Here is a 25680-nt window from a genome sequence, read left to right on the forward strand (position 1 = left end):
AGAAATTAGAATCTTATGGCATAAAGAAACGAGAAAAAATTGCAAAAAAAAAAAAAAAAAAATCTATAGCGTAACGATCAGTTTCTCTTGGATATCGTCGAATGCAGCTGCTACCGACAATTGCAATCGACCATAAAAGCCGCGACGACGAGGTATCCGTCTTTAGCGGAAATCCCGAAGAAACCTCCACCGGCGTTTATACACATATGTTGATTCTGTATATACATATATATAAAATATATTATATGTATAGAAGTATATATACACACACATACACAGGATTGCGTATACACGAGCTGCATACAACTATACACGCGTACGAGCGAGTAATACACATTATTATGGGGTAGCGAACAGAATAAAATGGAATATGATCTGCTGGAAACGCCTGTTTCCCTTTACCGCCTCTGAAAAAAAAAAGAAAAGACGTCCAAAATTATTCTTCGTAGCACGTCTCACGTGCCAATGATGAGAAAGATTTGGGAGCTCAATCAAAAGGCTCTTCCGTATCGATATCTATCATTAAACAGTTTTACGTAAATAACTCCAAGTTTAGCCCTATTTTTTTTTATTGTGATTCGACTTTATGACGTTACGACAAGAGCTGCAATTGCTTGTGAAATGCCTGAATCCGCCGTAATAACGCAGCTAATTGCATGGAAGTGGGCAGATCTCGTGTCCGCCGACCGAAGATTTGCGCTGAACTCGTCGGTTGAAATCTTTTAGGTGCGATCGACAAGGAGAATGAATTCCTGGGTGACTGCTCGGTGGCGACGTAAACCAGACTGTTTTTCTCGTTCAGCTTTATTTGCCGTTTCAGCGTCATTACCTGTTTCGCAATATCGTTAAGAACAATGTGCGTGTACGCCCGGGAAGTAGCATCGCATATTCAACAATAGCTCTTACTTCTTTGTAGAGACCGACGACGGCATTGATTTCTTCTTCCTTGGCATTGAGCTCTTTTTCCAAAGCTTGTAGATCTTTTAACAGAGATTTATCATTGGACTTTTTTACCTCCGACTGAAATTTTTCATATTTTCTGTAAGAAATTATGAAATATTATTATTAATAAAATAAAATATTATTATTGGCATTTCTTATTAAACTTTTAAATTTAATAACCCGGCACACTTACGTGTTCATCTCCTCGAATTGATCGTGAAGATTAATCAGAACGTCACGTATCTTCTTAGAATTCTGCGAGTCAGGCATTCGTATTTCATGATCGCTGATGTGATTCTGCAGTGTCAATACATCATAAGCGTCAGCCGCTGAATATAATTTACTTTTAACGATACCTTCGAGATTCCTTGCTGATTCTGAAGACTCCCTAACGTGTTGCTCTTATTTATCACGAGCGAAAACTGCTGTTTAATTTTACGATCGCACAAATCGCCTTTCGCTGTATGAAATCGTTTGGAAACTACGTTTTCTTTTTCAGGAATTTCTTCCACATCAATGGAAATCTTTGAAGCTCCACTCTGTGTCTTTCTCGTATGCTGGAAACTGAACGCGGACGATTTTTTATCCTGTTTTAGGTTCTTCCCGTTGTTGAACGGCCTGCTTATTTGTGAATTCACATCGAAAACTAATTCTTCATAACCGTTCATGTGGTCCTGCAAAATCGACATCGGCTCCACGCCTCTGCTCACTTTCTGGATCAACAACGGGGTAACATCGCTTGTAGACGGCTGTCTTATTTTCATTACACTCAACACCTACATTGCAAAAAATAATTTTTTTTTTTTTGGGATAGTCGCTACTTTTTTTTCAATCAACATTACTTGTTGAATATTTAATCCGAGGTTGTAACTCGGAGTAACCGAAGTCCCCACCACAAACGGTATATTTCGGAAACTAAATCTGGTCAAGTACGATCTGCTCGAGCGTTTTAATTTTGATGCTAAAGTCGGCAGTTCGTAGCTGGGAATAAACTGTGAGTTGTCGTATTTACTAAGAGCCCGCTCGCAGCATTGTATTTTATCTTGTACCGACGAACCGAGATCGTCAGGATGCTTTTCTGACTTATCTTGCTCCCTCAATTTATCTTGTACGGTCTCAAGCGTCACTCTATATAAAGTTAAAAATTATAATAATTATAAAAATTCAATAAAAATAACAATATTAATAATAAAAATGTAAAATAATAAATATCATGTTTAATAATCATCGTAAATAATTATGATAACGTTAACGTTATAAATGATTATTATTAAAAATAATTACTCTGAATTATTTTGGCAATTTAATGCCTGAGAATGACAAGCTGATTTATTTTCCTTATCATAGAATTGACATTCGTGGTTATCACTTTCAGTGCACTTGTCTCTTGGACAAGAAATTGATGTCTCCTGCTTTTCTAAATTACCGATCTTAGGAAGATGACTTCTTTTTTTGTTCTTAGGTATATCCGTCTTAGAATTTTTTTTCTGCAATCTGTTATTATGAAAAATTTCCACAACGTCATTAGCTTTCTTAAACTGATTTTGGCAGCGAGATCGCTGATGTAAAACACCGTTGCCTGTGTAAAAAAAATTTATATAAATCTATTAATAATAACTATATGATACGACAATGGCCTGCAAGCTTTCTCACCTATGCGTCGATGTTTCTTCGTGTCTTTCCTGCCAATAAAATTCGTGTCTCTGGTAGTGACCGTGCTTTTGGAAATAGAACTTCGTGATTTCATCTTTCTTTTCCGCGAAACTGTACTATCTATTCTGCAAACAGAATTTATTTTGTTTCTTCCTGTTCTCGATTTCGATTTTTTTGCTAGTCTGGTTCTTGCGATGTCTGGCATGTTTAAATTCAATTCCAAAACTTTAGCACCCTCGATATCTTCACTGTCTCTTACCATGGGACGTGGTGACGCTTTCTCAAATGGTATGCTCGATGGAAAATAATAACTTTCGTATTCTTTATCTGACTATTTAAACAAGTATAAAAATATCCATAAGAAGTTGTGATACACATTCTTAAAACAAAACCTATTTTACATATGCTTACAATTTGTTTCTGAATCGGTATGGTCGTTATCGAAGAAAACAGTTTTTTGTCTGCCTCAGTTCTTGGTGTAATTACAATGTTCATTAATTCTTTCTGCTGTATTAAACTCTTAGATTTCTCATTATTATCACTGATATTTTTCGCAGGTGGAAACTGGCAAGACCTTGGGCTCAAATTGAAAGCATCTGTGGAAATACGGATATTTAAATGTACAAGTTTATTTTAACCCATCAAGAATATTTTTATCAAACTTTTTAAAATGTTTATAGTTTGTAGAGTTCATACCTGCAATTTCACTGTCGCAATCATGCTTAATTGAAAACTTTAAACCTGAATTTTTTAATGATGCTAATGAAAGGTTGGATGCTTCTTTATTTTCTTTAATTTCTGTTTGGGCCTTTTGACTATAAACATCGATCATATAATTTAATTCTGACTTTAATGCAAAGCATTTTGTCTCTGCTTTGTCCAGCTCCTGTCCAAATTCTAAATGGCCAAAAAATAGTTTTAAATAGAATTTTATCGGAAACTTTGCAATTTAAACTGTTGAAAAGTTTGAAATAAATTATAATATAACATTAAAATACAACATAATAAATAAAAAAATATTTAAAGAATAAAATTGTTACTTTAATGTGATAATACTTTTTAATGCAATATTTGGTCTGCTTTCTCTTTCATTTAATTGGTACAATTGCGGTTGAAAATTATTTTTCATATATTCGTCTGAAAAGCAATGACATATTTAATAGATAAAAATATAAAAAAATTAACTGCTGAAGAGAAATAGAAGTTTTCAGCCTAATTAAAAATATTATACTTATTTCTCAAGATGCCTTATTTAAATAATTACCAAAAATTTTGTTCCGATTATTATTCATGGCAACATAAAAAATTTAAGAATTAAATTCATAATTCTTCACTCAGCTTAGTATAAAATGCAATTTAACTTTGCTCAAAATTTATATTAAATTATTCTAAATTTTCTCATTACAAAAAGGGATACTAGGCTGCCTTTCACAAAACATGCGTACAAAAAATACACGTATAAATAAAAATAACTTGGTTATAATTATATTACGCGATGTATGTATAATATATGTGTGTATAATCACATCGTTCTTTTGTTGTTCAGTTTTGTAAAATTGATCATTATATCGAAACACGGGGCTGTAATAAAATTGACGTCTATAATAGAGAAATGTGTAAAAACTAATTAATAACACGAAAAACAAGCGTAAAATATCTCGCGACTGTTTATAACTAATGCAATCACAGTATTAATTCTGACATTTATGAAACGACTCGAAGAATAGACACGGCTTCGGTGTAACAGGAGAAGCGCAAATTCCGTACCGGTACGTGGTGACATCTGGTACTTGCCAGATTGCCCGATTTGCAGATAATACAATGATGCGCGCGCTCTGTAATATCTAGTATTATAAAATAGATAACGCACGAAAAGTGCATTCCAATTATTTTATTTTATTTACCAGAGTAAATTATTAATGCGATCGTATGCGTGAAAATAAAAGAAACATTTAGATTTAAATTTTAAAAAATACGTATAATAATAAGAATGTATCGAGAGTAATAATTTACAAAGATACATTTATTATTAAGATTATATATAAAAATAATTTATGAGCTAAAAAAAAAATAACATGCCACTCGTCGAGACTTTTTATCTTTCAACTACTTCTACAAGTATAACGTTGCAACCCAGAAGCCCTTTACCAACCCAAGGACGCGGCGTTAACGACAAAACTATAATATTCGATCCACGTTTAATTTTTACATTGATTGTTTTGTATCTGCTGTTTTCCACCAGCTTTCCAATGTCTGCTAAAGATTTGAAATTTCGACAATGAACAGATCCAAATTCTAATATCAGATCCTCAACTTGGATACCCTAAAATAAAATAAAAATAGCTCTTATTTTTCTTTTTAATTAATCAAGATTAGGTAATATTTACCGCAGTTTCTGCTGGCGAACCAGGTGATACTAAATTCACTCTGAGAAAAGGCTCCAGGGTTTCAACCTCTTGACTATCAGGCATGTCAAATGTTGGCTGTTCAACATTGCTGGCTCCAGCTAGATTGTGGACTTTATGCAGCCCTTCCTCTATCTTCTTCATCACGTCTTTGTGATCATTCGTGAGACCTGTGCAGCAACACGATTATTCATACCTACGTGTACAAAGATGAGTTTTGTTTTTATTTCCGGTATAATGCATTTACACACATATTATTTTGTGCCTCGTGTGTCTCACTTGATAAACATCAATGTCTTGCCTGGGGTACCCTTCGGAATCTATCAGCGGCTCGTCCATGCCGACGTGATTCTGCAATTACGCCAAGGATGTAATACTAGGCTTTCAAAAATCTGACAGATCATGCTGTGCGAAATGAAATCGGTATTTCACGCAACAGCTTGACGTCACTCTTGTCATTACAGCGTAAAATCAAGTGCGATACATACGCAATCTAAGATCTCCTTCAACGCTCGTAAATCGGATTCGATTTTGTCCTTATCCTTCATCAGCTGAAGAACTGCATCCTTAGCTTCCTGCAGCTCCATGTCGACCACCATTTTCGTTTTGGTCGCACAACGTTGATCGTTGATCGGTGAATGTGAAACGCATTGATAGAGATGTATATGTATATCGTTCTTTACACCCCACGTCAAGAAATCTCGAAGAGTTCTGAAAAAATTGAAAATTAGAATTAAAAGAATAAAAAAAACCACCGCGAGCCATTAAATAAACGATATTTAAACTCGAACATCAAATAAAATTATTTATTTTTACCAGTAATCGAGGCATGTTATGTTAAGCAATTAAAAAAAACTGAATAAATTATTGCAAGAGAGTATTTTCGTTTTAAATATGTATTTAGTGCTCGGTTGTGTTAAAAAAATTTAATATTATTGCAATATCATTAAAAACGCGTTAATAAGAACTGCTCGTTTTTCAAATCGACGCGCAGTAAAGCTGGCAGCATTGCGTGGCGACTTCTCGCTTATTCGCAGAGCGTCTTAGCTTCGACTTGCGATAGCCAATGACCGTTGACCTTTACGTAAAGACTTCTATACCGATTGCCTGTCGCAATTGCCGCAAGTCGCGACTGGTCGCTCGCGCTTAATGTAAAATGAGCCTAATCCTCGCCGATGGACGACACGCGACCCTGACGCGAGCCTCTGAAAAAAAAAGAAAAGTACGAGTCAGTACGAGATACTAGGCGACATTTAATAGTCAGGACGAGGTTTATTCGAGGTGCGATCCCGAGTCGTGGCGGGTTCCTCGACTCCCGGGTGGCGCGTGACGTGCGCGACGATTCTTGCCAACTATTTCCGGCGGTACGCTGACCGCAAGGTGACGTTTGCTGTTCGCCGAGGTGTGCTGCTGCCGGGGCCACATCGAGGGGCGAGAGAGGGACGGTTTCATGCTTACTCACACGTCAGGCTGACGAAATTCAACGTCGGGTGCGCTAAAGCTACGCAGTTGGAAGACGCTCGGTGCCGAGAGTATCCATTCTCAGTTTCGCGGATCGGCGTAACCACAGGAGAGCTCGTCTCCTCGACCGCTTTTCCTCGAGGTCCTTACGCGGTGTTCTAGCTTGTGCTACCGCAAAGATGGGCCTGACGATCAGCACCCTGCTCACCCGGCTGTTCGGTAAGAAGCAGATGCGGATACTGATGGTGGGCCTGGACGCTGCCGGTAAAACCACCATACTCTACAAGCTCAAGCTCGGCGAGATCGTCACCACCATACCCACGATCGGCTTTAACGTGGAGACGGTCGAATACAGGAATATCTGCTTCACTGTGTGGGACGTCGGTGGCCAGGACAAGATCAGGCCTCTCTGGAGGCATTACTTCCAGAACACTCAGGGTTTGATCTACGTGGTAGACAGCAACGACCGCGAGCGCATCGGCGAGGCGGAACGCGAACTTGCGAACATGCTGAAGGAGGACGAGCTGCGGGATGCGGTCCTGCTGGTTTTTGCCAACAAGCAGGATCTACCCAATGCCATGTCAGCCGCCGAGCTCACCGACAAGCTGGGCCTGAATTCGCTGCGAGGACGTCATTGGTATATCCAGAGTACGTGTGCCACGCAGGGCAACGGATTGTACGAGGGCTTAGACTGGCTGAGTAACGAACTGGCTAAAAAGTGATAGCGTCTCGTCGCATCCCGTACTCTTAAGGATAACTCATTCATCAAGTATGGACGTAGAAAACAGGTAAGGAGTCACTCGGCAGTTTCCACCTTTGTCAAATTGTATCAATGTAATGTCTATCATGTACAGTTTAACAGTTGCTGCATCCACAATTGCTTACAGAAATTGATGCGAATTACAAGAGTCAAGTAGTATCAGGAACGATCAGATGACTTCTTCATTGCCGTACGCGATCGAACTTGCATTGGATTGTGCGCCAGATACAAAATTTTTTTTATGGAGAATGAAAGCATTGGGATACAATGGTCCTTGCGTCATTTATAAGAATATATATATATATATACAAAGGTTGTACATAGTACTAAGTTTTTTTCATGCATACCTACTGTTCGCCAAGTGAGTTCTAATTTTGCCTTACAATGCATCAGACGATAAAGTACCATTTCGATCGGTCAATTTAACAATGCAGATATTTATTTATTTATATATTACTACATGTGGAAAACAATCGTTAAATATAACGTTTTCTATTTCAATCTGCGTCCATGCTACTCGTAAGGAGTGACATACGATTTGTTATGTGATGTTATACACAGGTCGTTTACACTTTCTTGTTCTACTTATAAAGTTTTGAAATAAGTAATTGCTAGCTGGATAAGGCTTTACGAATAAGTAAACAATAAACTTTAACGTTGCGAAAGAAACTAAAACTTAATTAAGGTTTACGAACTGCGACTTTCCTTTTTAATAAAAAAAAAAATAAAATAAAATAGACGTAAACTGTAAGAAATATATTTAGAAATCATTGTCATAATAAACTTTAAACATATATATATATATAAAAAAAATAATAAAACTATGCGAATGTCAATTAATTTTTCCACCTTATATCGAAGTTAACGGTTATTAGTAATGTCATAGAAAAAAAAAAAAAAAAAAAAAATGTTAAGTGGACAAAATTAGATAAAGAAATAGTACTCACTCGCTCGCTCATCAATTATGTATTGTCGTGTTAACTAAATGTACAACTTTGTTACGGTACAAAAACAGTACGATAGTGCTACAAGTACTGTATAATGTATAACGTATCAAACAACTTGTTAAAGTATGGTGTTACTCTTTCGTACGTAGCACAGCAATCTCTACTCCATTTTCGTTTTGAAAAATGTAGCAAATAAATTATAGGAAGGAGCGCTTTCCGAATTTTATGTACACCGTCTTAAAGTACAGCAGTAAAAGTAGGTAATCGTTGAAACCATTAGTGCACCACGTCACTATATAATAATATATGCGTACGTCCATTCTTCATAACTTGTAACAGACTTCTTTTTTTTTTGTATTTAGTATTCTATATACTTTTTCATAGCTTATTATACAAAAAAATATTTTATTTCCTCTTTATCACGCCGCAGTTGCGCGTTTTGAAGCGTTTAAATCATCAATACAACCGTACAAACAACCGTACCTAACCGTCAGTAAAAGCTCTCTAAGGTACATATAATATTCTTTTTAGCTTTTCTTTTTTAATCACTATTACCTCGCAATTCATTCAACAGATATTAAACCTATCGTGAATAGTCAGCGCTAATTCTATGTTCATTTTACTGTTTAACACTAAGGTTCGATTGACTCTTGGAATAAATATTACGTATTACGCTCGTATTACGTATCGGCCAAAACGCAACAGGTATCGATTTGGTATGATGGTGTAAAAACAAAAGTATTATATTTACATTTTTTTTTTTTTTTTTAGCAGCTGGATAATTCAGCTTCCCCAAATCTTTCCTAAACGACGTGTACCGCGACGATTAACGGGGGCGAATAATTGACTCATTTACGTACCCACGTGTTTTTCGGCAGCGGCGTATTGCTTTTGCCTAACGCCGGAAAATGATTCTCAAGCGTGTGACTGGACATGTGCGTTCTAAAATCCGAGCCGTTCTTGAGAACCTGTCCGCACGTGATGCACATTTCCAGTCCCATCGGTTTACCGCTCGCTTCCTTCTTGTGCACTTTGAATAGCTCTTGCTGCTTCGTGATATCGGGTAACAGTACTAAAAGCTCAGGGAACACGCTCTCGAAGGCGCTGGAACCCATGACTTCTCGACAGTGCGTGTAATATTCCTGGGCGTCACAGGTACCACTGCGAAAGAGGCCACTCACATAACGAAACTCTTCTATTTTGTCTTGCTCTACAAGAACTGCGTTGAGTTTCTCCACTAGAAGCGTATTCCGTTTTTGAAAATCTGGCGGCGAGACGTAAGTGTGGGTTGCATGCTTGCTACTGTTGTCGGGCAAAATAGAATAGCTCTCGCCAGAGCTATTTGTGAACGTTAAACCGTTTCCGCAATGCAATCCGTCGAAGCTATTATATTTGACAGAGAAACCGGGAGGCGGTAGAGTCGGCGAGGCAAATCCGGGTGGCGGATTCGTGAAACCTGGTGGTCTGCTGCTCGTGCTACCCAAAGCAGGAAAGTCCTCCATGCGGTGGATATTATTATTCGTCGTGTTCAGACTGTCTATCTTCAGTTCGCTACGTTTCCTCTGCTTCTCTCCGTGAGAAGAACTATTGCTTCCGCTCCCGGGTTCTGTATTTATAACAGTCGTGATTCTCGAATTTCCGTCCGCATTATTCTTATTTTTCCTTTTGTCTTTTTTGCTCGTGTTTTCCAATTCTTTTAAATTCTGTAATTTTGAATTCTTGGACGCGCTGGTATCGGTGCCCGTATTGTTGGCATTCTGCATGGCCCACGAATTTTCCTTAGAAGCAACGTGAGAATTATCCGAGTCGGCCAATTCGATCTTTTTTTTCGTTACAACGGTATTTATATTTGATTTGGAACTACTGGACTCGTTACCACTTGAACTGTTACCGCTCGAAGCCTGTTTCGCCTTTTTCTTCTTCGTCTTACCCTTCGTTTGATCTGTCGCAGCTTTCATGGTGTTACTGCTAGTATTAGAATTCTGAACGTTGTTAGAATTCTGAGCGTTCTGTCCCCACGATGGTACTACCGTGATTACCGATTGCTTTTTTGATTTTAACGACTTTGATAAACTCGGAAAATCTTCACCGGATCGATTAGGTGGCACCGACGGAATCGAGGGTGGTGGCGGAAATCTCTGAGACTTGGACGTGTTTGCTGGGGTTGATTTCGAACAGGTCCACTGTAAGACTTCCTTCCATTGAGTCGAATTGGCAGTACTTGTAGACGGTTCGGAGCTGCCCAAAGCAGGAAAATCAGAATCTATCGACAAGTGCGCAGGACGTATTCTAATATTTGGTCCGGATACTCTGGTGGTGACAGTGCCGTTAGGTTCATGGTTCACCTGAATAGAGACGTTCGAAGACGCGGAACCTTTCTGACACTGCGACAAACCGCTGGATCCCGTACTATTGCTACTGCTGGAGACGCTGAAGTTTACCGTTTTCGAAATACTGGGACCGGACGAATCCGGGCCTAGCGCCGGAAAGTTTTCATCCGTTACTGCGAGCGGTTGATTTCTCACGGTGCTGCGAATTGTCACGTTACCACGGCTTTTGGGCTGAGATAAGGTGGGAACGATAGGAACGGCACCGCCTAACGTGGGAAATTCGTCTGTACTTTGAACGTCGACGGACGGCTGTTTCGTAAACGTGGGCTCGTTGTTGGACGCGAACGAGTTCGAACCGCTGGACGTCGAGCCTTGTTGATAATCCCTGGAATTATAATCCCTCGAACTGTAATCCCTGGAACTGTAATCTCTAGAGCTGTGATCTCTAGAGCTATAATCTCTAGAGTTGTAATCTCTAGAGTTGTAATCTCTAGAGCTGTAATCTCTAGAATTGTAATCTCTAGAATTATAATCCCTGCCGTTGTAATCCCTGCCGTTGTAATCCCTCGTGCTTCTTGACGTGGACGCGCCCAGCATACCTCTCCTGTTCATCCGATTTTCGCCGCGCGGCGCCAGGGTGAACTCCAGTTCCAACGTTCTCGCCTGCTTGGCGGCAGCTTTACTCAACTGCTTACCATGAACGCCAGCTTTGTGCGCTTTGAGATCTATGTCGGTCCGAAAAACACTCGTGAATTTTTCTTCCGCGCACACTCCTTCCTCGCATAGATAGTGTTCTTGCCGAAAGTGCTCCCTGAGATAGTCATAAGAGCTATAATACTGATGCAAACCGTCCGCGTCGCAAAAATGACAGTATAAATGGTCACGCCTTAGATGTCGATATAGCTCATCATTGTCCATATACCGCTGATCGCAAAACTCACAGAGCGGATGACCCTTGTGACTCTTATCGTCGACATCACCTTTTCTCTTATGCGTGGCTAGATTTGTTCTCGTGTAACAACGTCTTTCGTGCGAAAATATCTGTTAAAATAATGAATTAATAAATAAATATAATAATTTATAATTGTTATACTTATATTGTTATAATTATGTTAATAATATATAATTCACCATTTATTAATTACAAATATTATATGCAAGTGTGCTCTCACCTTTAAATTTTCCACACACAGCTCACAGTAGTGCAGCTCGTGTCGTTTGCACATATGATCTTTCAAACTATTAAAACTACTGAAGACCGTCTTCTCTTTACATATCGAGCAAGTGTTAGCTAATAATTCAGTGAACTTCTCTTGAATATCAAGGTTAGTGAAATAAATGTCGTATCGAGTGTCCAGCAGATTGGTACCAGTCAAACTGTGAAATGGTTTGATCTCCCGCGTGAACACAACCTTCGGCAAATCCTGACGGCAAATGGGACATTCGTTTTGACGACATAGCACTCTCATTCTAGTGCTGCACTCGTAACACACGGGATGCTCGCACATACCGATGCTATAGATGTCGACATTTTTGTAGCACACCACACAGGTATTGTTGTTAAAGCTATCATTGCTTCCGGACATTCTTGCAGCAGAAATTAATTTCTTTCGAGCTTGCTCGCCGATTGATTCAAGCTTCTTGCACGATTAGCGAGAATTTTTTTTTTCTACGATACAAACAGCTGGTTTTCACTGGCAGGTTTCTGCTGCAAGCAGGCTTCTAGAACATAATATAGCAGTGAGGATAGTATGCTCGTATTAGAAGAAAAGAGAGAGAAAGAGGGAGAGAATTGCGTGCGATAAAGCAATCTCGCATAATCGCTAATCTCCGCAGACGTGACACGTATGGACACGTATCGGCCCGCGGTCGACGTTGCGCCACGCAATCCTCGAAAATATCCGATCGTACCGAGTACAACTGGCTGGGAGTTCACCGTCGGGATTAGTCGCACTGACTGAACACGGTTCCTCCGAAAATAGATAACGAACGCGAAATTGGCAGCGATTTCAGCAGATGGCAGAATCTCGCGGGACGAGGGCTCGGAGGGCTCCTCTCGTTTCGACTCGCGATCGGTCGGGGCGTTTTGCGACCGTTCGAAACGAACACCTCGTGCGCGAGGACTATCGCTAGAAAGAGCGAAAGAGAGAGAGAAAGTAAAGGGGAGAGACGGAGACAGATGGACTCGGCCAACTTCGGCAGGGAAAGGGCTCGAGCGAGCGGTCCTTGCTATTCCATACCTATATTCCGGCTTCGCGGTCGCGGCATCTACGTGTCACGCGACGGCGACAGCGAGCGTGGCGTACGGCGGAGATCACCCTGGCCCAGATCCGGAAGCGGGAATCACAGAACACGTCCCGTTGCTCTGACACGGCGTATTCGTATTCTCGCGTTCGTGCGGCGACCAGCGTCGGCGACAGCGAGCGCGTACCGATCGGCGATATCGGCCGGCGGACCTTTCGAAGTCCGATTCCGTTCGCGGATGCGCGGGATCGACGCTAAACCCTGCTAATCCCTTCACCGTGTCGTCGACATCGTTCGAAGCAAAAAACCGTTCGGAAAAGAAAAGAAAAACGTGATTCTCGGCGCGCATGGCAACGCTCGGCGAGAGAGGGCCACTTTACCGATGTTCGCGCGGTTTACCATCTGCTAGAATACAGACAAATCGATACTTGTTCGTCCGAGAGCTTCGAGATAGACAATTTCAGTTGCTTTCCGTCTGTATTGGAAGTCAGACTACCTTCGCTTGTCGTTCGGTCTTTTCTCGACGTTCATCGAATGACAGACTGCTCCGCGTATACTTGTAGAAAGAATTATCGCGATAACAGATGCCATCTACACGTAACTCCGCGTACGCATAAATGCGAAATTGCACGGTTACATCTTCGCTCCCGAGACGCTTCAGACGCCCCACCTCGAGAGGCAAATTGACCAATTATATCAAATTTTCAAGAGAATAATTTAATATGATTGGCTGATTCCTTACGGCTTTAAGCTTAAGATCTCATTGTAGACGCCGCTTCAGAACGGCCGAACACAATCATGTTCAGCGTTGCGCATCGACTTGCCGGCGGATCGAAATACGTGAGGTACGTATATACGCGGACAGGCGATCAATAAATTATCCACGCGCGTAAAATATCCTGCATTTCTTTCGCGACGGCTGTTTGTCACCGCAAAATTCACGCCCGTCGCGTGTCATTTCCTTCTCGCGCTCTGCTCCAGTCGTCGCGATGCCAGCTGTATATTCTCGCAATTTCTGACGTGAGACATTTGACAGGTATCGCATTATTGGACGGCCAGTGTAATTCTTTACTCCTTACAACGAGGAATTAAGCCTATAAATTCACTTGCTTCCTACTCTCGACTCTCGAGTAATAAAAGAATCGCTTCAAGAGCAGAAGTAATTTTCTTGTCTCTTCTGCTCTTTCCCCTTCCCCCCTGCTCTGTCTTTCTATATCGTATAACACTGTACCTCCTGTATTTGTGTACGGGATATACAATTTTAATTAAATCAAAGATCTTTAGCACACAAAAAATTAAAAATTAATAAGTTTAAGATATTATATCAATCGGTATTTTTTTATATCTTGAAATATTTTACTGATCTATTAATGTCAAATGTATGTTTCGTTTAATGTTTCAAGATAGAGGAATATGAAACGGTAAATATGCCTCATGGCTGGAGGCAGGAACAGCAACGAGAAAAATGGAAATGTAGACAAAACGACCCAGTGGCAGTGCCACACTAGTCTTGATTCCTCTAGAGCACATCAACCTTTTTCAAGCAATGAGTTTAAAAAATGGAAGAGCGCGGAACAACATCGCACTATTGTCAAAAATTTCAGCTTACTGCAAGACAGTATTTTGAGGTAAAGGACATATATTAACACGTCTATATGAGGTGTGTCATAATAATATAACGCATTAAATAGTTAAATGTAACATACATTAATCAAGTGTTGAAAAAAATTGTTGTATGCCAGTGTGTGTGCTCATTTTTATTGGTTCCTTTTATCTTGCAATTTTGTCTTTTAAATTTTTATTTGTTGTTAATTGTGTAACTCTAATTTTTTTTTTTTTTATGTACTTGAAATAAAATTGACTAACATGTAAAGAAGAACTAATGCATTAGTAAGAAATGATGCAAGATATAAAAGTTATTTTTATTGTAGAATACTTACGGATTCCTTGCATTGTGATCTTAATATAATACATGGCTACAAAGTAATACGTATAAATGAGTGTATTGTTAGAGCAAGATCCCCACGCTTGTATGAAGTTCTCAAGCCTTATTTCATTTATGCTAATAATGTGATCCATTGCATTCTTGATAAAGCTGGACTTTTCCATCAAATTGAAGATTTCGTAAGGTACTTCTATATGTGTTTGCATTTGTTAAATGTGATAAAATTTTTGCATGCTATTTTATCCTAAAATAATATATAAATATAATATATGAATATACAGAGTATTCGAAATAAAATGTCAAATTGTAATTACATCAATGTAGATATACTATTACATATGTATTTACTCGTTATTAATATTGCTTATTTATTGCAGACTTCTTTATAGTAATCTGGACTTAACTCGAGAAGAGCAGCTATTGGTGAAAATAATTTTGAATACAAAATATAAGTGTCAGTTTTTAAATAAATTTGATACCAATATATCTTGTGTTAACAACAGGTTAGATATGTTACTAAATAAAATTGTATAATATACTTTAGTTCGGGGTATTAATTTTAGAAAACGAGAGATTTTATTTTCCACTTTTATATACTTATTTTTTAATACTATTTTTATTTTTTTTTTTTTTACGTCGCATTTCATAAATTTTTTATTTTTAGGGTAGTCTCAGAGAAACGCTTGACATTGAACTATGACGTGGATCTGCAGGACGTAAAGAATTATGCTCTAGCGAGTGCAAGTTCTGTTGCGTCAGATATGGCTGACTCCGGTTTGGAGACAGGTTCCATAAGTCCACATGATAACACATCAGAGAATTCAAGCACAGATTTGGAGGTAACGCAAACGGCAGAATACCCTTCCGCTAATGATGATGATTCGGATCGAATACGTGCCGAACGAGCTCGCAACAAGAGAGATTGCACGACGTATCTGTATGACGAGCACTGCGAGTCATTCAGCGATGGCAACTATCATGATAAGAGCAGGATTCAGTCTGCGTCGAGTGATCGTAGCGTAACGTATTCTTCGTCTTTAGAAACAGAGCATCGAGACATGTTATCGGACAACGTTCAAGATGTGAAACTAAATGCCGAGGAGATCTTCCAGTATGAAAGTCGAATGTTAAACGAGCCATTCTACGAATCAGATTGCGGTAGCGATGAAAATGAATCTTTTGAATTTATCGAACCCGTCCCTTCGGCAAACGATGATCGTGTCGAGGCTTCCACAAAGTGTAAATTGGAATGGAAAGCACAATCTGATGCCGAAGAATCGGAAAGCATAAGCGCAACCGAAATAAATCGAGAATCCGATTCTCATTCTCATTTACCTAATGCTACTGGCCATAGTAATTCCTCCACAAGTGGTTATTATTTCATCGACGCATCTACGTTGAATGATGAGGTGGTAGACATTGTATCTACGAGCGTAACAAGGAATCAGTTTGGCAATGATAATACGTCGTTATCGTACCTGACATTTACCTCAAATTGTGCAGATTACACGGCAAACAAATCAAATAATGCTCTGGAAGAACAATTGTACAAATTTACACCACTTAAAACATTACCTTTACAAACGGGCCACGAGCGAGTTGCAGAATTTGAGCGTGAGTTGAAGCTCACCGAATATTTACAGCCATTTCCAGAATCGCGTAAAATAAAACGAATAGATTCTGCATCGGAGGAAAAGACAGAGGCGAGCGAACCAACGGAAAAGGAGTCGTTAGCCGTGGAAATCAAGGAAGCAGACAGTGGAGAGAGCGCGCATCCTTCTCCTTGTCCTGACAATAATACCAAATTAAGTAAAAATGAGAAAACTGAAAAAATGCCGAACAATATTGAAGCAGCGGAAAATAAAAATGATAAAGACGCGAGCACAAATGCCGAGGACAGGCGACCTTCGCTCATTAGAAGAAACACGTTCGAGTTGGATTCTAACGATGAGAAACTATCCGTTTTGAGACAAGAATATGAACGCAGGCAAGGTAGCCTTGTTTTTCAAAGCGCTATTCCACAATACTCCGGGCACCGTATAGACGGAGACTCCATTTGCCACGCATCTTCCGATCCTGTAGTTCCTCCTCCGATTACCGATTCATCGATTGCATTTATACCCGATGTGCAAATTGCCATTAACGCTCAACATCCGGCACCGTATGTATTGGATGGCCGTGAATACAATATCAATGAAACGAAAATTCAAGCGAACTATTTACCATTTAATCTCAGCAAATCTTGCGTGGTTTATCCCGTTGTCAAGAGTGCCAGTGACAAGTCCATTATCGATCATAGCGCAGATTCGGACGATGCGTCGAATCATTGCAGTAGCAGTCTGCCGGTTACTTTAAACTCTATTTTGGAGAAAAGTGACCGAACGGAGTCTACGAGGAAAGTCTATAAACGAGATGAAGCTACTCCGATTATTTCTGGTGGTGTTAGCAGCTCGGATTATTCAAAGCCTACAGACAGTCCGACAGTGCGGCGCAAAACGGAATCCACGCCTATTGTATCGGGTGGCTCGGTAATTATGAACAAGCCTGAAATCAAAATCAAGTCCTCCAGAATGTCTTCCTCGATGACCGCCTGGGTGGTTGACATGAGCGATTGCTCCAAGGAAGAATCGAAAATTCGCAGCAACGCACGAGACAACATGTCGCAAAGTTTTTCTACTTCCGACAGCGTAAAAAAATCGACACAAAAATCAAGTAATAATGAGAAACACGGTAGTTTAGGCTTCTTTGTCAATCTGAAAGACGTAAACGCTGATGCAGTTAAACGTGATCACTCACTTGAGAGAAAAGAACGTGAAGGCAACAGCAAGCCTTACTGTGAATTTTACGTAGATATCTCCGACAAGAGTGACAAAAGTCAAGTCAAGTCATCCGAGAGGCAAGACACGGGCAAGAAAAACGATACTTCTAACGAAAGTGAGAAGAAAAATATCTTTTCAATGTTTATTAATTTGAATGATGCGTGCGAGATGGGCGCGAACGTTGCTGCAGCTCCTACGCACAGACGAAGCTTTTCAACGATACCCAATAAATTAATGACTGATAGCAGCTCCAGAGATAGCAGCAGCGCAACGGGCGATCATCAATTGCCACAAGAACAAAAGAAAGAAAAAACCAAGCCTAGCGTTTTTATGTTTATAGAATCTGATTCTCCTGTGGTGAGAAGACGGACGTTATCTACTTCGCGGCCAGCGTTTAAGAGGCACTCGTGGAATGTCGACAAGACACAACCAGCGAATACTAGTAACGGTTGTGTGGCGAAAGAGCTTATGTTCAGAAGAGAGCACAAACGTGCGCACAGCGTATCGATGGATAGTCGCGGTATTGGAAAACAATCTCAAGCAAAGACAAGCTCGTCCAGTCACTCGTTGAGCGATGCAGCTAAAGCAGATTCTTGCAATCACAAAAGTTTTAAGATGCTACAAGAGCGTGAGAACAACTCCAACAATATGGATACATCGTCCGAGGATGTATTCGAATTTGACGTAAAAGACACCCCGCCAAACTCTCACGTGGAAATCGGAAATGAAAAACTGCACGACAGCGTAAACTGTCGCGAATACAAGGATATTATTTCTGATCAGTTGCAGAACTTGGAGGCTAACGAAACGAAGGGATACGAAGATGAATCTGAGACTTCTGCTCAGGAAAAGACGTATACAGAGAGCACAGAAAGTCATACTCGCAAAAGTGAAACATTTGATATTAGCAGCGGCAGCGGACCTTCCCCAGACAGTGACAATCACTACTACGAATTAACTGACGTGCTGAATTCATCAAGCGTTAACGATAGAGCGCAGTTAGTTGTCGCAGGAAACAGCAGTAAGATATCAAAAACTTGTAAATCGTTGAACGAAACTATCAAAAAAATTGAATGCGAGTTAAAAGAGCCGGAATGTAACGACGTGGATCAGACATGCGATCGTCGCTTATCGAAAAAAACGGGAAAGACGTCTAGTCGCAATTTAAAGAATTTGCATTCAGACTCTCATAAAACAAGTACGTCTAGTTTTGTGCGCCTGTCAGATTTAGATAAAACGCCGACGGCTAATCACGTATCAGACATATTGACGGTGAAAGATGACACGAGCACGTATCGGATGAGCAGCAGTATTCCAGAAACGTCGTGGATAGAGAGTAAATTGGCAGTGACAAGAACAAGCGGCTCGGTTAAACCGATTTCTAGGAAGCTCGTTTCTGTTATGAGCACGTCGCTTCCGTCCAAGCAAAAATCTCCCTTAGAGGACTTAACTGGCGATTGCGAAGCAGAAGGAATTATCTCTGAATCTGATCTTAGCAGTATGCAAAGTAGTATGGGACGTTCCGGAGCAGGTATGTTATTTCCAATCTTAATTGTCATAAACAATACAGCAAATTGTAAACTTTTTATATAATATCAAACCTTTTTTTTTTTTTTAATTATTATAGAAGGCAGCACGGAGGAAACTGAAACTTCAAGCATAGCTAATGCAAAGCCGTACAATAGACTGGGTGAAGATCTGTTAAGGATGTTCTTGGAAGAAATTAATCCTGATGTTACAATAGACGTAGCTGGCCGGCATATAAGAGCGCATAAGTGTATACTAAGTTCTCGATGCCAATATTTTGCCGCAATTTTAAGCGGCGGATGGATCGAAAGTGCAGGCAATGTTATTTCTCTACAAGGGTACGCGTAAAATATAAATATGTAGCATGTCTCTGAAAGTTGTATAACTTGCGATCGAGAGATTTTTTATTTATATACTTCTTCTTACTTGGTCAACATTTAATACTTAAAAAGTATGCTTTCGTAAGATATTTTACATAATTATCATTGGATATATTTATACAAATTTTTATAATTTTATATAAATAATTTATTATTTAATAATAATTAAACACTATGAATATAATATTAATATCTCTGTGTTTGCCAATTTGTTTTAGGTATTCTTATAACGCGGTTCACTTTGCCTTATGCCATATTTACAGTGGAGAAAGTAACATACCGGATTCTATAAGTATCGTTGAACTAGCGACGTTAGCGGATATGTTGTGCTTGGAAGGTCTTAAAGAAGTTATAGGATATACTCTTAAGCTAAAATATTGTCATCTATTTCATAAGGTAAATGTATAAATTAAAAACAAAACATGTAAATCTTGTTTTTAATTTATAAAAAAAAAAAATATATATATATGTTTGCTATGTTAATTTCGTTGCAAAGATATGTTTTTTAATAATTTATTACTCTTTTTTTTTTTTAGCCTTGCCAAATATGTGCTGTTGGAGTGTTAGAGTGTATGCCATTAGCGGCAGCATACGGATTAGATGAAGTATATCGAAAATCACTCAGATGGATTACGAAACATTTTGTACGTATATGGCCATGCAAGGCATTTGCGACTCTTCCAAGAGAGCTTATGGAAAAATGTTATCATCAGCATATAGTACACATGGTATGCACATAAAAAAGCTTTATCGTATTATTCATAATTTAAATATGTACGAACTTCGTTGAATATTTCATCTAATAAGAAATTATAATATTTCAATTTTATTATAATAACACTGTAATTAGAAAAATTTAATTTAAATAGATAAATAATTTTGTAATGTTTTATTAATTGTAAATATATTTTTCTTTCATATAATTGCAGTCTACCGACAACGTGTTGCAAACTATGATGGATTGCGATAAACTGTTGGCAACCTTACCGAACGTGCGATGGGCAGAACCAGTATTTCGAATGGTATCAAATCTGCTGGAAACCTCAGTAAAATTTTTGTCAGAAAATTTTGCAGGTGTTTTGGGAAACGACAGTTTTCAATCGCTTGGTCGCGAGCTAACGTGGAACATCAGCCGTTTAGAAGATCATTTTCTAACATCTGTGGAACAATTATCGCCTGAACAAGCATGCAAAAGTTACTCCAAGTTGGATAAAATGCTACTCGCCGCTGATGATTTTCAAGGAAAAATCAAGTGGGGACCGCTGTTTATCGATTTTCTCCACAAGCTTCAAGCTCGTGTGGAAAAGTGTTTGGTGCGTGACGCCGCACGTGCCGCGAGAACCAGCACATGGTTGAAAATGGATCTCGAACTTCGCAGGAGAATACAAGAGTTAGCTTGTCTCGTGATCTTACCTCACGAAACGTCAAAGCATTTATCCAGACATTCAAACTTTTTAAAGGTATGTATTAATTTTTTTCAAAACCAACATTGTCTTTTATTATAAAACTATTCTGTTTATTAAAGGAATCTCGTGCGCCTTCGAGTCGTTCAATGATAAGTCGCAGTTTAGATTTAAAACGAGTAAAAATGGCGATTTCGGAACATAGTGATAAAACATTAAAGCAAATGCCAACATCCAAGCAAACCAAGAAAGTTTTGTGTAAACCAAAAACGGATCCGCTCGAGCGTAAAATGCAGGAGGATAAACAAGTTTCTTCCGAGACTGTTAGACCAAAGTCATGGCCTAATAAAATAGAGGTTTGACATTTATTTTTTTAATATTTAAAATTACACACATGTATAGGCAACTTTTTGTTACAACTTTATATATGTATTATATAAAAAAAGAGTTTTATTTTACTTTATCAAAATGTAATTAACTTTATAATTACAGCTTAAATTAAAATTTAAATAAAAAAAATGTGCCTTAGTATTTTTCTTTAAAGTAATCGTATTAAATTAAGTTTTTAATTAAATTACAATTAAGTTGTCAATATATCAATTTGTAGGTAAAATCGAGGTATTTGGAGCCAAGAAACAAACCTATTCCAAAGGAAAACGTGGCACCAGCGCATCACGACAAGATCGTACAACAACGGCGTAAAATAATGATTTCCTCGTCTGATTCGTCGCGTACTTCTAGTCCGGCGATGAAACGAGCGACAGATAAAAAAACCCTATCGAAGATGAAGCTACCAGTTAGGAAAGATGTAAAAGCTCTCTCGTCAGACAGTTTAACGGAGTCAAACGCGACTCGAGCTGCCAACAAAAAAGATTTAATCAGCAAAAGTTGCGGTATCACAAGACCTGAATCTCCTTCTTTTAAACAGAAAAGCACCGAAATAGGTTTATCGGTCGATTCTTTAGAAACCAAGAACAAGCCCGTCGCCGTTAAGAAAAAAGTCAACAAAATGGATACGTCTATGTCCACTGACAGTCTTATGACGGAAGTAACGATAACTCCTAAATCTAACGTGTCGAATAAACTGTCGCCTATTCTAACAAAAGCAACCAAAACGCAAACTTATGACAGGTAAGATAAAATTTAATCCTGTTGTATAATTTTTTTTAATTTCTATGTTTAAAGACTAATTTGCATATGATATTGATAATTATTATTTTATTTCGAATTATATTTGATTCTTTTCATTATTAATCAGATTTGTTAATCTATTAACAACAGGATAAAGAAAAGTTCACCAACGCAACAAAGGAGTCCGCTGACGATTACTAAGAGACCTCTGAGATCATTGGAAAGTTCTACTGCTGCAAGTCGCAGTAGAGCCGCTGCTATTAGCAACACGTATCATGGTTCACCAAGTTTACGGAGGAATTTATTAGATGCTGCAAAGACGCCGGACGTCACCAGTAAACCGGTGAATACAGCAGCAGCTCCTTTTAAAACACGACAAATCATGCAGATAAACGTCGCTTCCAACATAAAAAGAGAAAAGAAAGAAGCTCAAAATTCGCAAGGATCTGGTAGTCCTAGTAGTAAGAAATCCTCTCCTAAGTCTAGCATTGGCGGTAAAATGAGTAAGTCAGCGATTGCCGGCAAGAGAATTGTCAATAGTAGTAAAGTTGACGATAAAATTAAAAAGTGCCATATGGAGGCGCAAAGGCAACCTACAGTAGGTTCGAGATCTGGCACGTTCCTCAAAGATGAACCTACGATACTTAAAAAAGTCGACATTAAATCATCGCAGATTAATACCTAATGTTATTAATTGCTAAAAATTTTATCAATAGAATATGCATTGTCGATGCAACTTGTTTATCAATGATCTAATGATACTACACTTTTATCAGCAAAGATTTTTTCGTCGTAAGATCTCGTAATCATATCACAATCATAAAGATAGATTTTAATAATACTGGTACCTTTAAAACTGTTTTGCACTTCCATACATAACGCATTTTACACATAAGAGCTTTATATGAATATGATTATCTTTTTTTTATGAAATCACGAAATTATCGTTATTTTAATATTCGTGATTATATCGTCATAGATGTTTAACAATTAATGTATTAACTTCATGTACATTCGTGTATATTTCCATTTATCTCAGATATTTAAAGGCAAAAAACTCATCGACAATGCATTAGGCATGTGTAAAATACATTATGATGAATGGAGGACTATCGCTAAGTAATTGCGAACGTGATAATTCCAACAAAGGGATCGTTTATTATATGTAAAATAGTGAAATGCAATTTTAATTTAAGGAAGCTTGAGAAAATACACTTAAGCTGCATTTATTAGTTGAATAGAAAATCTGCTATGATTACCTCTTACGATATTAGATGAGATTGTTTCAAAAAACAATATTGAAATTTTTAGTACATTTTCCTGCTTTTCTGACACGAGAAAGCAGGCCATAAAATCTCATTATCAAGTTTAAAATACTCTAATTAATCTCAATAAAAAGTATGTATCTTTATGTGTATATGTGCATACACACACATACACACATTTATAATCGGCTGTATGAAACGATTACATGTCTTACAAAATTTTTCAAGAGAAACTTTAAACGAAAATAGAAATTTGTAACCAAGCTAAATTAATCTTGGTTTGCGATGCACAATTAAAGTAAGTGAAGATCTCGTATATACAGAAAAATATATACATATATATTAACAATAGGAACAGATAAAAAGATAACTGACGGACAGGTACTTAAATGAATAAAATCTTGATTGTATGTAACATTAATGTTTCGTAGTACAGCACGCGCAAGATCTTATAAGTCATAAATAAAGAAAAAAGCGGTCAGTTACAGAATTATATTTAGATAGCTCTTCCATCTTACCATGTAAACATGCCATATCAATTTGAATTACTTTTTAATAACTAAACGATTTTGTTAGACGTTTAATTATTACTAACAAGATTGCCATAAACTAATTTCGAGTGCAAGGAAAAAAAATCTTTTTGCTTGTAATTATTTATCATTGAATTGTATGTACAACTGACATATTTATTTATTAAATTTCTATTCTATTTTGCAATGTAGATTTTTACGCAATATTTGTATCTAGTCATTTGTATATTTTAAAGATTTACTTTTTGTCTAATGTTAATAAATACGTCGATATGAGATAAAACGTTTACTATTCTTGAAAAAAACAATTTATTTTTAAGGAAAAATTATTGTGAAGAAAAAGATTACAACATTTTCGTTCGATTTTCAGGCTTATACAAATTAAAAAAGATTAAGATGTTTTTAGAATTTTAAAGTTTATTGAAATCGCGAAATGTTGTAATCTTTCGTATACGACAATTATAATTACCTATCAATTAAAAATCAAACATCCAATAATGTTCCTCTAGGTCTTGTTCGCTTTGACTCTGTTTCAGTGGATGGTAAAGATTTTCGTTTATTCATACCTTTTCTTTCCAATTGTTTTTCGATTATGCGTGCATTGTTTGCGTATGAGTCGGCAACTTCCCTCTAAAAAAATTATTTTTTTTTAAACATATTTATAATAAATTGATTCGACTAGTTAAATTAGAAATGTTAATATTAAATTTTATATATATATTTTTTTTTTATAGCTATTACACTTTATAATTTCCTACACCATTCTAAATATTTTATCATAAATTTAAATTGTATTTGCTACATATATTTAGAACAAAAATAGCACAAAAAGATTGACATACAGCTTCAATTTCATCTTCTTCTTCATCTATTGTAGATACAGTAACAGAACTGAATTTTCCCATATTTTTGGTATGTTTAGTAACCATTATTTTCTTTGGTTTTTCAATGGCTACTTGATTATAAATGTCGGTCATAGGTCCTTCTCCAGAGCTTTTTATCACTGAATCTTTTACTACAAATACTACATTTGCTCCTGGATCATGCTTATAATACAGCAATAAACCACATCTGTAAAATAAATGATTAAATAAATATATACATATTAAACAATCTCTTTGCAAGATATTTTTTCTAATATTTTTATATGACAAAAATAATGATGTATCAAAATGATTAAATATCATAAATAAATTCTTAATGTAAGAATAAAAAATATACATTGTAATTAAAAGTTTAAACTAATGTTTTACTTTTTACACTTTTGCCTATGTTGCCTTTCGATTCCCTCTGGACGCTTGAGAAATACAATTTCGTCTCTCTCTGAAGTCATTTTATGAGCATGCTTGCTGCCATCAATCACCCTTGCTCCATCCCTTTTCCTTAATGGCAATTTTTCGATAGCACAATCTACCAATATTTTCAATAATTATTTAATAAAGTGTTTTTTACTTTACTTTTAGTTTAATCTTAAAAATTGACATGTATCCATAATACTAACCTAAAATCAACGTCATCTGTCCACATATGCAATAATAAATATGTAACGGCTTCTCCTCGCTATATTCTTCCTGATCTTTCGTATCGGAGCATATAATGCTCCTCGACACTACTTTCGGCATAGCTTATCCAATTATTTATTTCGCTCCAGTCACACAGACAATCTTCGACTTCTCTCGATGTTCTCCAGCAAGCGACACAAATGACACTGTGTAACACTGTTACGCAGTGTTATCTGTACACGCTTCGCGTACGCTATTTTTCACAAGGTTTCAATTCGTGCGCGTCATTATAATTGAGAGTAATGTATGGTCGACGACGCGTTATCGGTTCAAGAGACTCGATTAAAACTACGAAAAAAAAAAAATCATTAAATTATTGTTTTATTAGTCAATTGGTTAAACAGGAATAATACGAAAGAGCGGATGGATAACATTA

The 25680-nt window shown here is 37.7% G+C and overlaps 6 protein-coding genes across 14 annotated transcripts; 2 read left to right on the top strand and 4 right to left on the bottom strand.

The window, feature by feature from the left end:
* Positions 1–43: 43 nt before the first annotated feature.
* On the bottom strand, positions 44–4408 carry LOC139112061 (putative leucine-rich repeat-containing protein DDB_G0290503). The gene is made up of 10 exons (XM_070672850.1): positions 3652–4408; positions 3292–3492; positions 3007–3191; positions 2596–2926; positions 2227–2521; positions 1785–2070; positions 1299–1718; positions 1136–1239; positions 907–1039; positions 44–829 (listed from the first exon to the last, which is right to left on the bottom strand). Exons 1-10 carry the CDS (start codon positions 3722–3724, stop codon positions 593–595), a joined length of 2265 nt encoding a protein of 754 aa, XP_070528951.1. The 5' UTR covers positions 3725–4408; the 3' UTR covers positions 44–592.
* Positions 4409–4552: 144 nt separating this feature from the next.
* On the bottom strand, positions 4553–5697 carry LOC139112058 (26S proteasome non-ATPase regulatory subunit 9). The gene is made up of 4 exons (XM_070672846.1): positions 5489–5697; positions 5252–5351; positions 4983–5170; positions 4553–4918 (listed from the first exon to the last, which is right to left on the bottom strand). Exons 1-4 carry the CDS (start codon positions 5597–5599, stop codon positions 4691–4693), a joined length of 627 nt encoding a protein of 208 aa, XP_070528947.1. The 5' UTR covers positions 5600–5697; the 3' UTR covers positions 4553–4690.
* Positions 5698–6162: 465 nt separating this feature from the next.
* Arf102f (ADP ribosylation factor 4) lies at positions 6163–8045 on the top strand. 2 transcript variants are annotated; one of them, XM_070672843.1, is made up of 2 exons: positions 6163–7249; positions 7316–8045. In XM_070672843.1, exon 1 carries the CDS (start codon positions 6641–6643, stop codon positions 7181–7183), a length of 543 nt encoding a protein of 180 aa, XP_070528944.1. In that variant the 5' UTR covers positions 6163–6640; the 3' UTR covers positions 7184–7249; positions 7316–8045. The 2 variants fall into 2 exon arrangements, with proteins under 2 accessions (XP_070528944.1, XP_070528943.1); XM_070672842.1 differs by having other exon boundaries at positions 6165–7249; positions 7349–8045.
* Positions 8046–8171: 126 nt separating this feature from the next.
* On the bottom strand, positions 8172–13356 carry LOC139112027 (E3 ubiquitin-protein ligase ZNF598). 5 transcript variants are annotated; one of them, XM_070672781.1, is made up of 3 exons: positions 13239–13356; positions 11671–12220; positions 8172–11539 (listed from the first exon to the last, which is right to left on the bottom strand). In XM_070672781.1, the coding sequence occupies exons 2-3, from the start codon at positions 12082–12084 to the stop codon at positions 9017–9019; spliced, it is 2937 nt and encodes a 978-aa protein (XP_070528882.1). In that variant the 5' UTR covers positions 12085–12220; positions 13239–13356; the 3' UTR covers positions 8172–9016. The 5 variants fall into 5 exon arrangements, with proteins under 5 accessions (XP_070528882.1, XP_070528884.1, XP_070528880.1 ...); XM_070672783.1 differs by lacking the exon at positions 13239–13356 and adding an exon at positions 12739–13213 and having other exon boundaries at positions 11671–12217; XM_070672779.1 differs by lacking the exon at positions 13239–13356 and adding an exon at positions 12739–13213.
* Positions 13357–13447: 91 nt separating this feature from the next.
* Positions 13448–22632, top strand: LOC139112020 (serine-rich adhesin for platelets). Of its 4 annotated transcripts, none has more exons than XM_070672763.1 (12): positions 13448–13587; positions 14146–14370; positions 14674–14871; positions 15065–15190; positions 15352–19037; positions 19134–19371; positions 19632–19809; positions 19950–20141; positions 20343–20873; positions 20939–21172; positions 21424–21947; positions 22098–22632. In XM_070672763.1, the coding sequence occupies exons 2-12, from the start codon at positions 14177–14179 to the stop codon at positions 22630–22632; spliced, it is 6636 nt and encodes a 2211-aa protein (XP_070528864.1). In that variant the 5' UTR covers positions 13448–13587; positions 14146–14176. The 4 variants fall into 4 exon arrangements, with proteins under 4 accessions (XP_070528864.1, XP_070528867.1, XP_070528866.1 ...); XM_070672765.1 differs by lacking the exon at positions 13448–13587 and adding an exon at positions 13594–13778; XM_070672766.1 differs by lacking the exon at positions 14674–14871.
* Positions 22633–22649: 17 nt separating this feature from the next.
* LOC139112051 (STING ER exit protein) lies at positions 22650–25629 on the bottom strand. The gene is made up of 4 exons (XM_070672835.1): positions 25244–25629; positions 24996–25152; positions 24585–24813; positions 22650–24372 (listed from the first exon to the last, which is right to left on the bottom strand). Exons 1-4 carry the CDS (start codon positions 25362–25364, stop codon positions 24226–24228), a joined length of 654 nt encoding a protein of 217 aa, XP_070528936.1. The 5' UTR covers positions 25365–25629; the 3' UTR covers positions 22650–24225.
* Positions 25630–25680: the final 51 nt, after the last annotated feature.

The sequence above is a fragment of the Cardiocondyla obscurior genome, linkage group LG26 (assembly GCF_019399895.1).
Source record: "Cardiocondyla obscurior isolate alpha-2009 linkage group LG26, Cobs3.1, whole genome shotgun sequence".
In the NCBI taxonomy this organism is placed as follows: Eukaryota; Metazoa; Arthropoda; class Insecta; order Hymenoptera; family Formicidae; genus Cardiocondyla; species Cardiocondyla obscurior.

What these genes read in the sequence shown, in the direction of transcription:
- LOC139112061 (XM_070672850.1), bottom strand. Translation starts at nt 3,724, where the DNA reads ATGAAAAATAATTTTCAACCGCAATTGTACCAATTAAATGAAAGAGAA. An exon ending in AATTGCCAAAATAATTCAGA is followed by an intron (nt 2,071 to 2,226) that starts GTAATTATTTTT and finishes AACTTTATATAG; the next exon opens with AGTGACGCTTGAGACCGTAC. An exon ending in TCGTCGGTCTCTACAAAGAA is followed by an intron (nt 830 to 906) that starts GTAAGAGCTATT and finishes ATTGCGAAACAG; the next exon opens with GTAATGACGCTGAAACGGCA.
- Arf102f (XM_070672843.1), top strand. Translation starts at nt 6,641, where the DNA reads ATGGGCCTGACGATCAGCACCCTGCTCACCCGGCTGTTCGGTAAGAAG.
- LOC139112058 (XM_070672846.1), bottom strand. Translation starts at nt 5,599, where the DNA reads ATGGTGGTCGACATGGAGCTGCAGGAAGCTAAGGATGCAGTTCTTCAG. An exon ending in TGAAGGAGATCTTAGATTGC is followed by an intron (nt 5,352 to 5,488) that starts GTATGTATCGCA and finishes GCGTAATTGCAG; the next exon opens with AATCACGTCGGCATGGACGA. An exon ending in CACGAGGCACAAAATAATAT is followed by an intron (nt 5,171 to 5,251) that starts GTGTGTAAATGC and finishes GTTGCTGCACAG; the next exon opens with GTCTCACGAATGATCACAAA.
- LOC139112020 (XM_070672763.1), top strand. Translation starts at nt 14,177, where the DNA reads ATGGCTGGAGGCAGGAACAGCAACGAGAAAAATGGAAATGTAGACAAA. An exon ending in CAAATTGAAGATTTCGTAAG is followed by an intron (nt 14,872 to 15,064) that starts GTACTTCTATAT and finishes TATTTATTGCAG; the next exon opens with ACTTCTTTATAGTAATCTGG. An exon ending in AATGTTATTTCTCTACAAGG is followed by an intron (nt 19,372 to 19,631) that starts GTACGCGTAAAA and finishes AATTTGTTTTAG; the next exon opens with GTATTCTTATAACGCGGTTC.
- LOC139112051 (XM_070672835.1), bottom strand. Translation starts at nt 25,364, where the DNA reads ATGCCGAAAGTAGTGTCGAGGAGCATTATATGCTCCGATACGAAAGAT. An exon ending in ACAGATGACGTTGATTTTAG is followed by an intron (nt 25,153 to 25,243) that starts GTTAGTATTATG and finishes AAATATTGGTAG; the next exon opens with ATTGTGCTATCGAAAAATTG. An exon ending in AAGAAGATGAAATTGAAGCT is followed by an intron (nt 24,373 to 24,584) that starts GTATGTCAATCT and finishes TAATTTTTTTAG; the next exon opens with AGGGAAGTTGCCGACTCATA.
- LOC139112027 (XM_070672781.1), bottom strand. Translation starts at nt 12,084, where the DNA reads ATGTCCGGAAGCAATGATAGCTTTAACAACAATACCTGTGTGGTGTGC. An exon ending in TGTGTGTGGAAAATTTAAAG is followed by an intron (nt 11,540 to 11,670) that starts GTGAGAGCACAC and finishes TTATTTTAACAG; the next exon opens with ATATTTTCGCACGAAAGACG.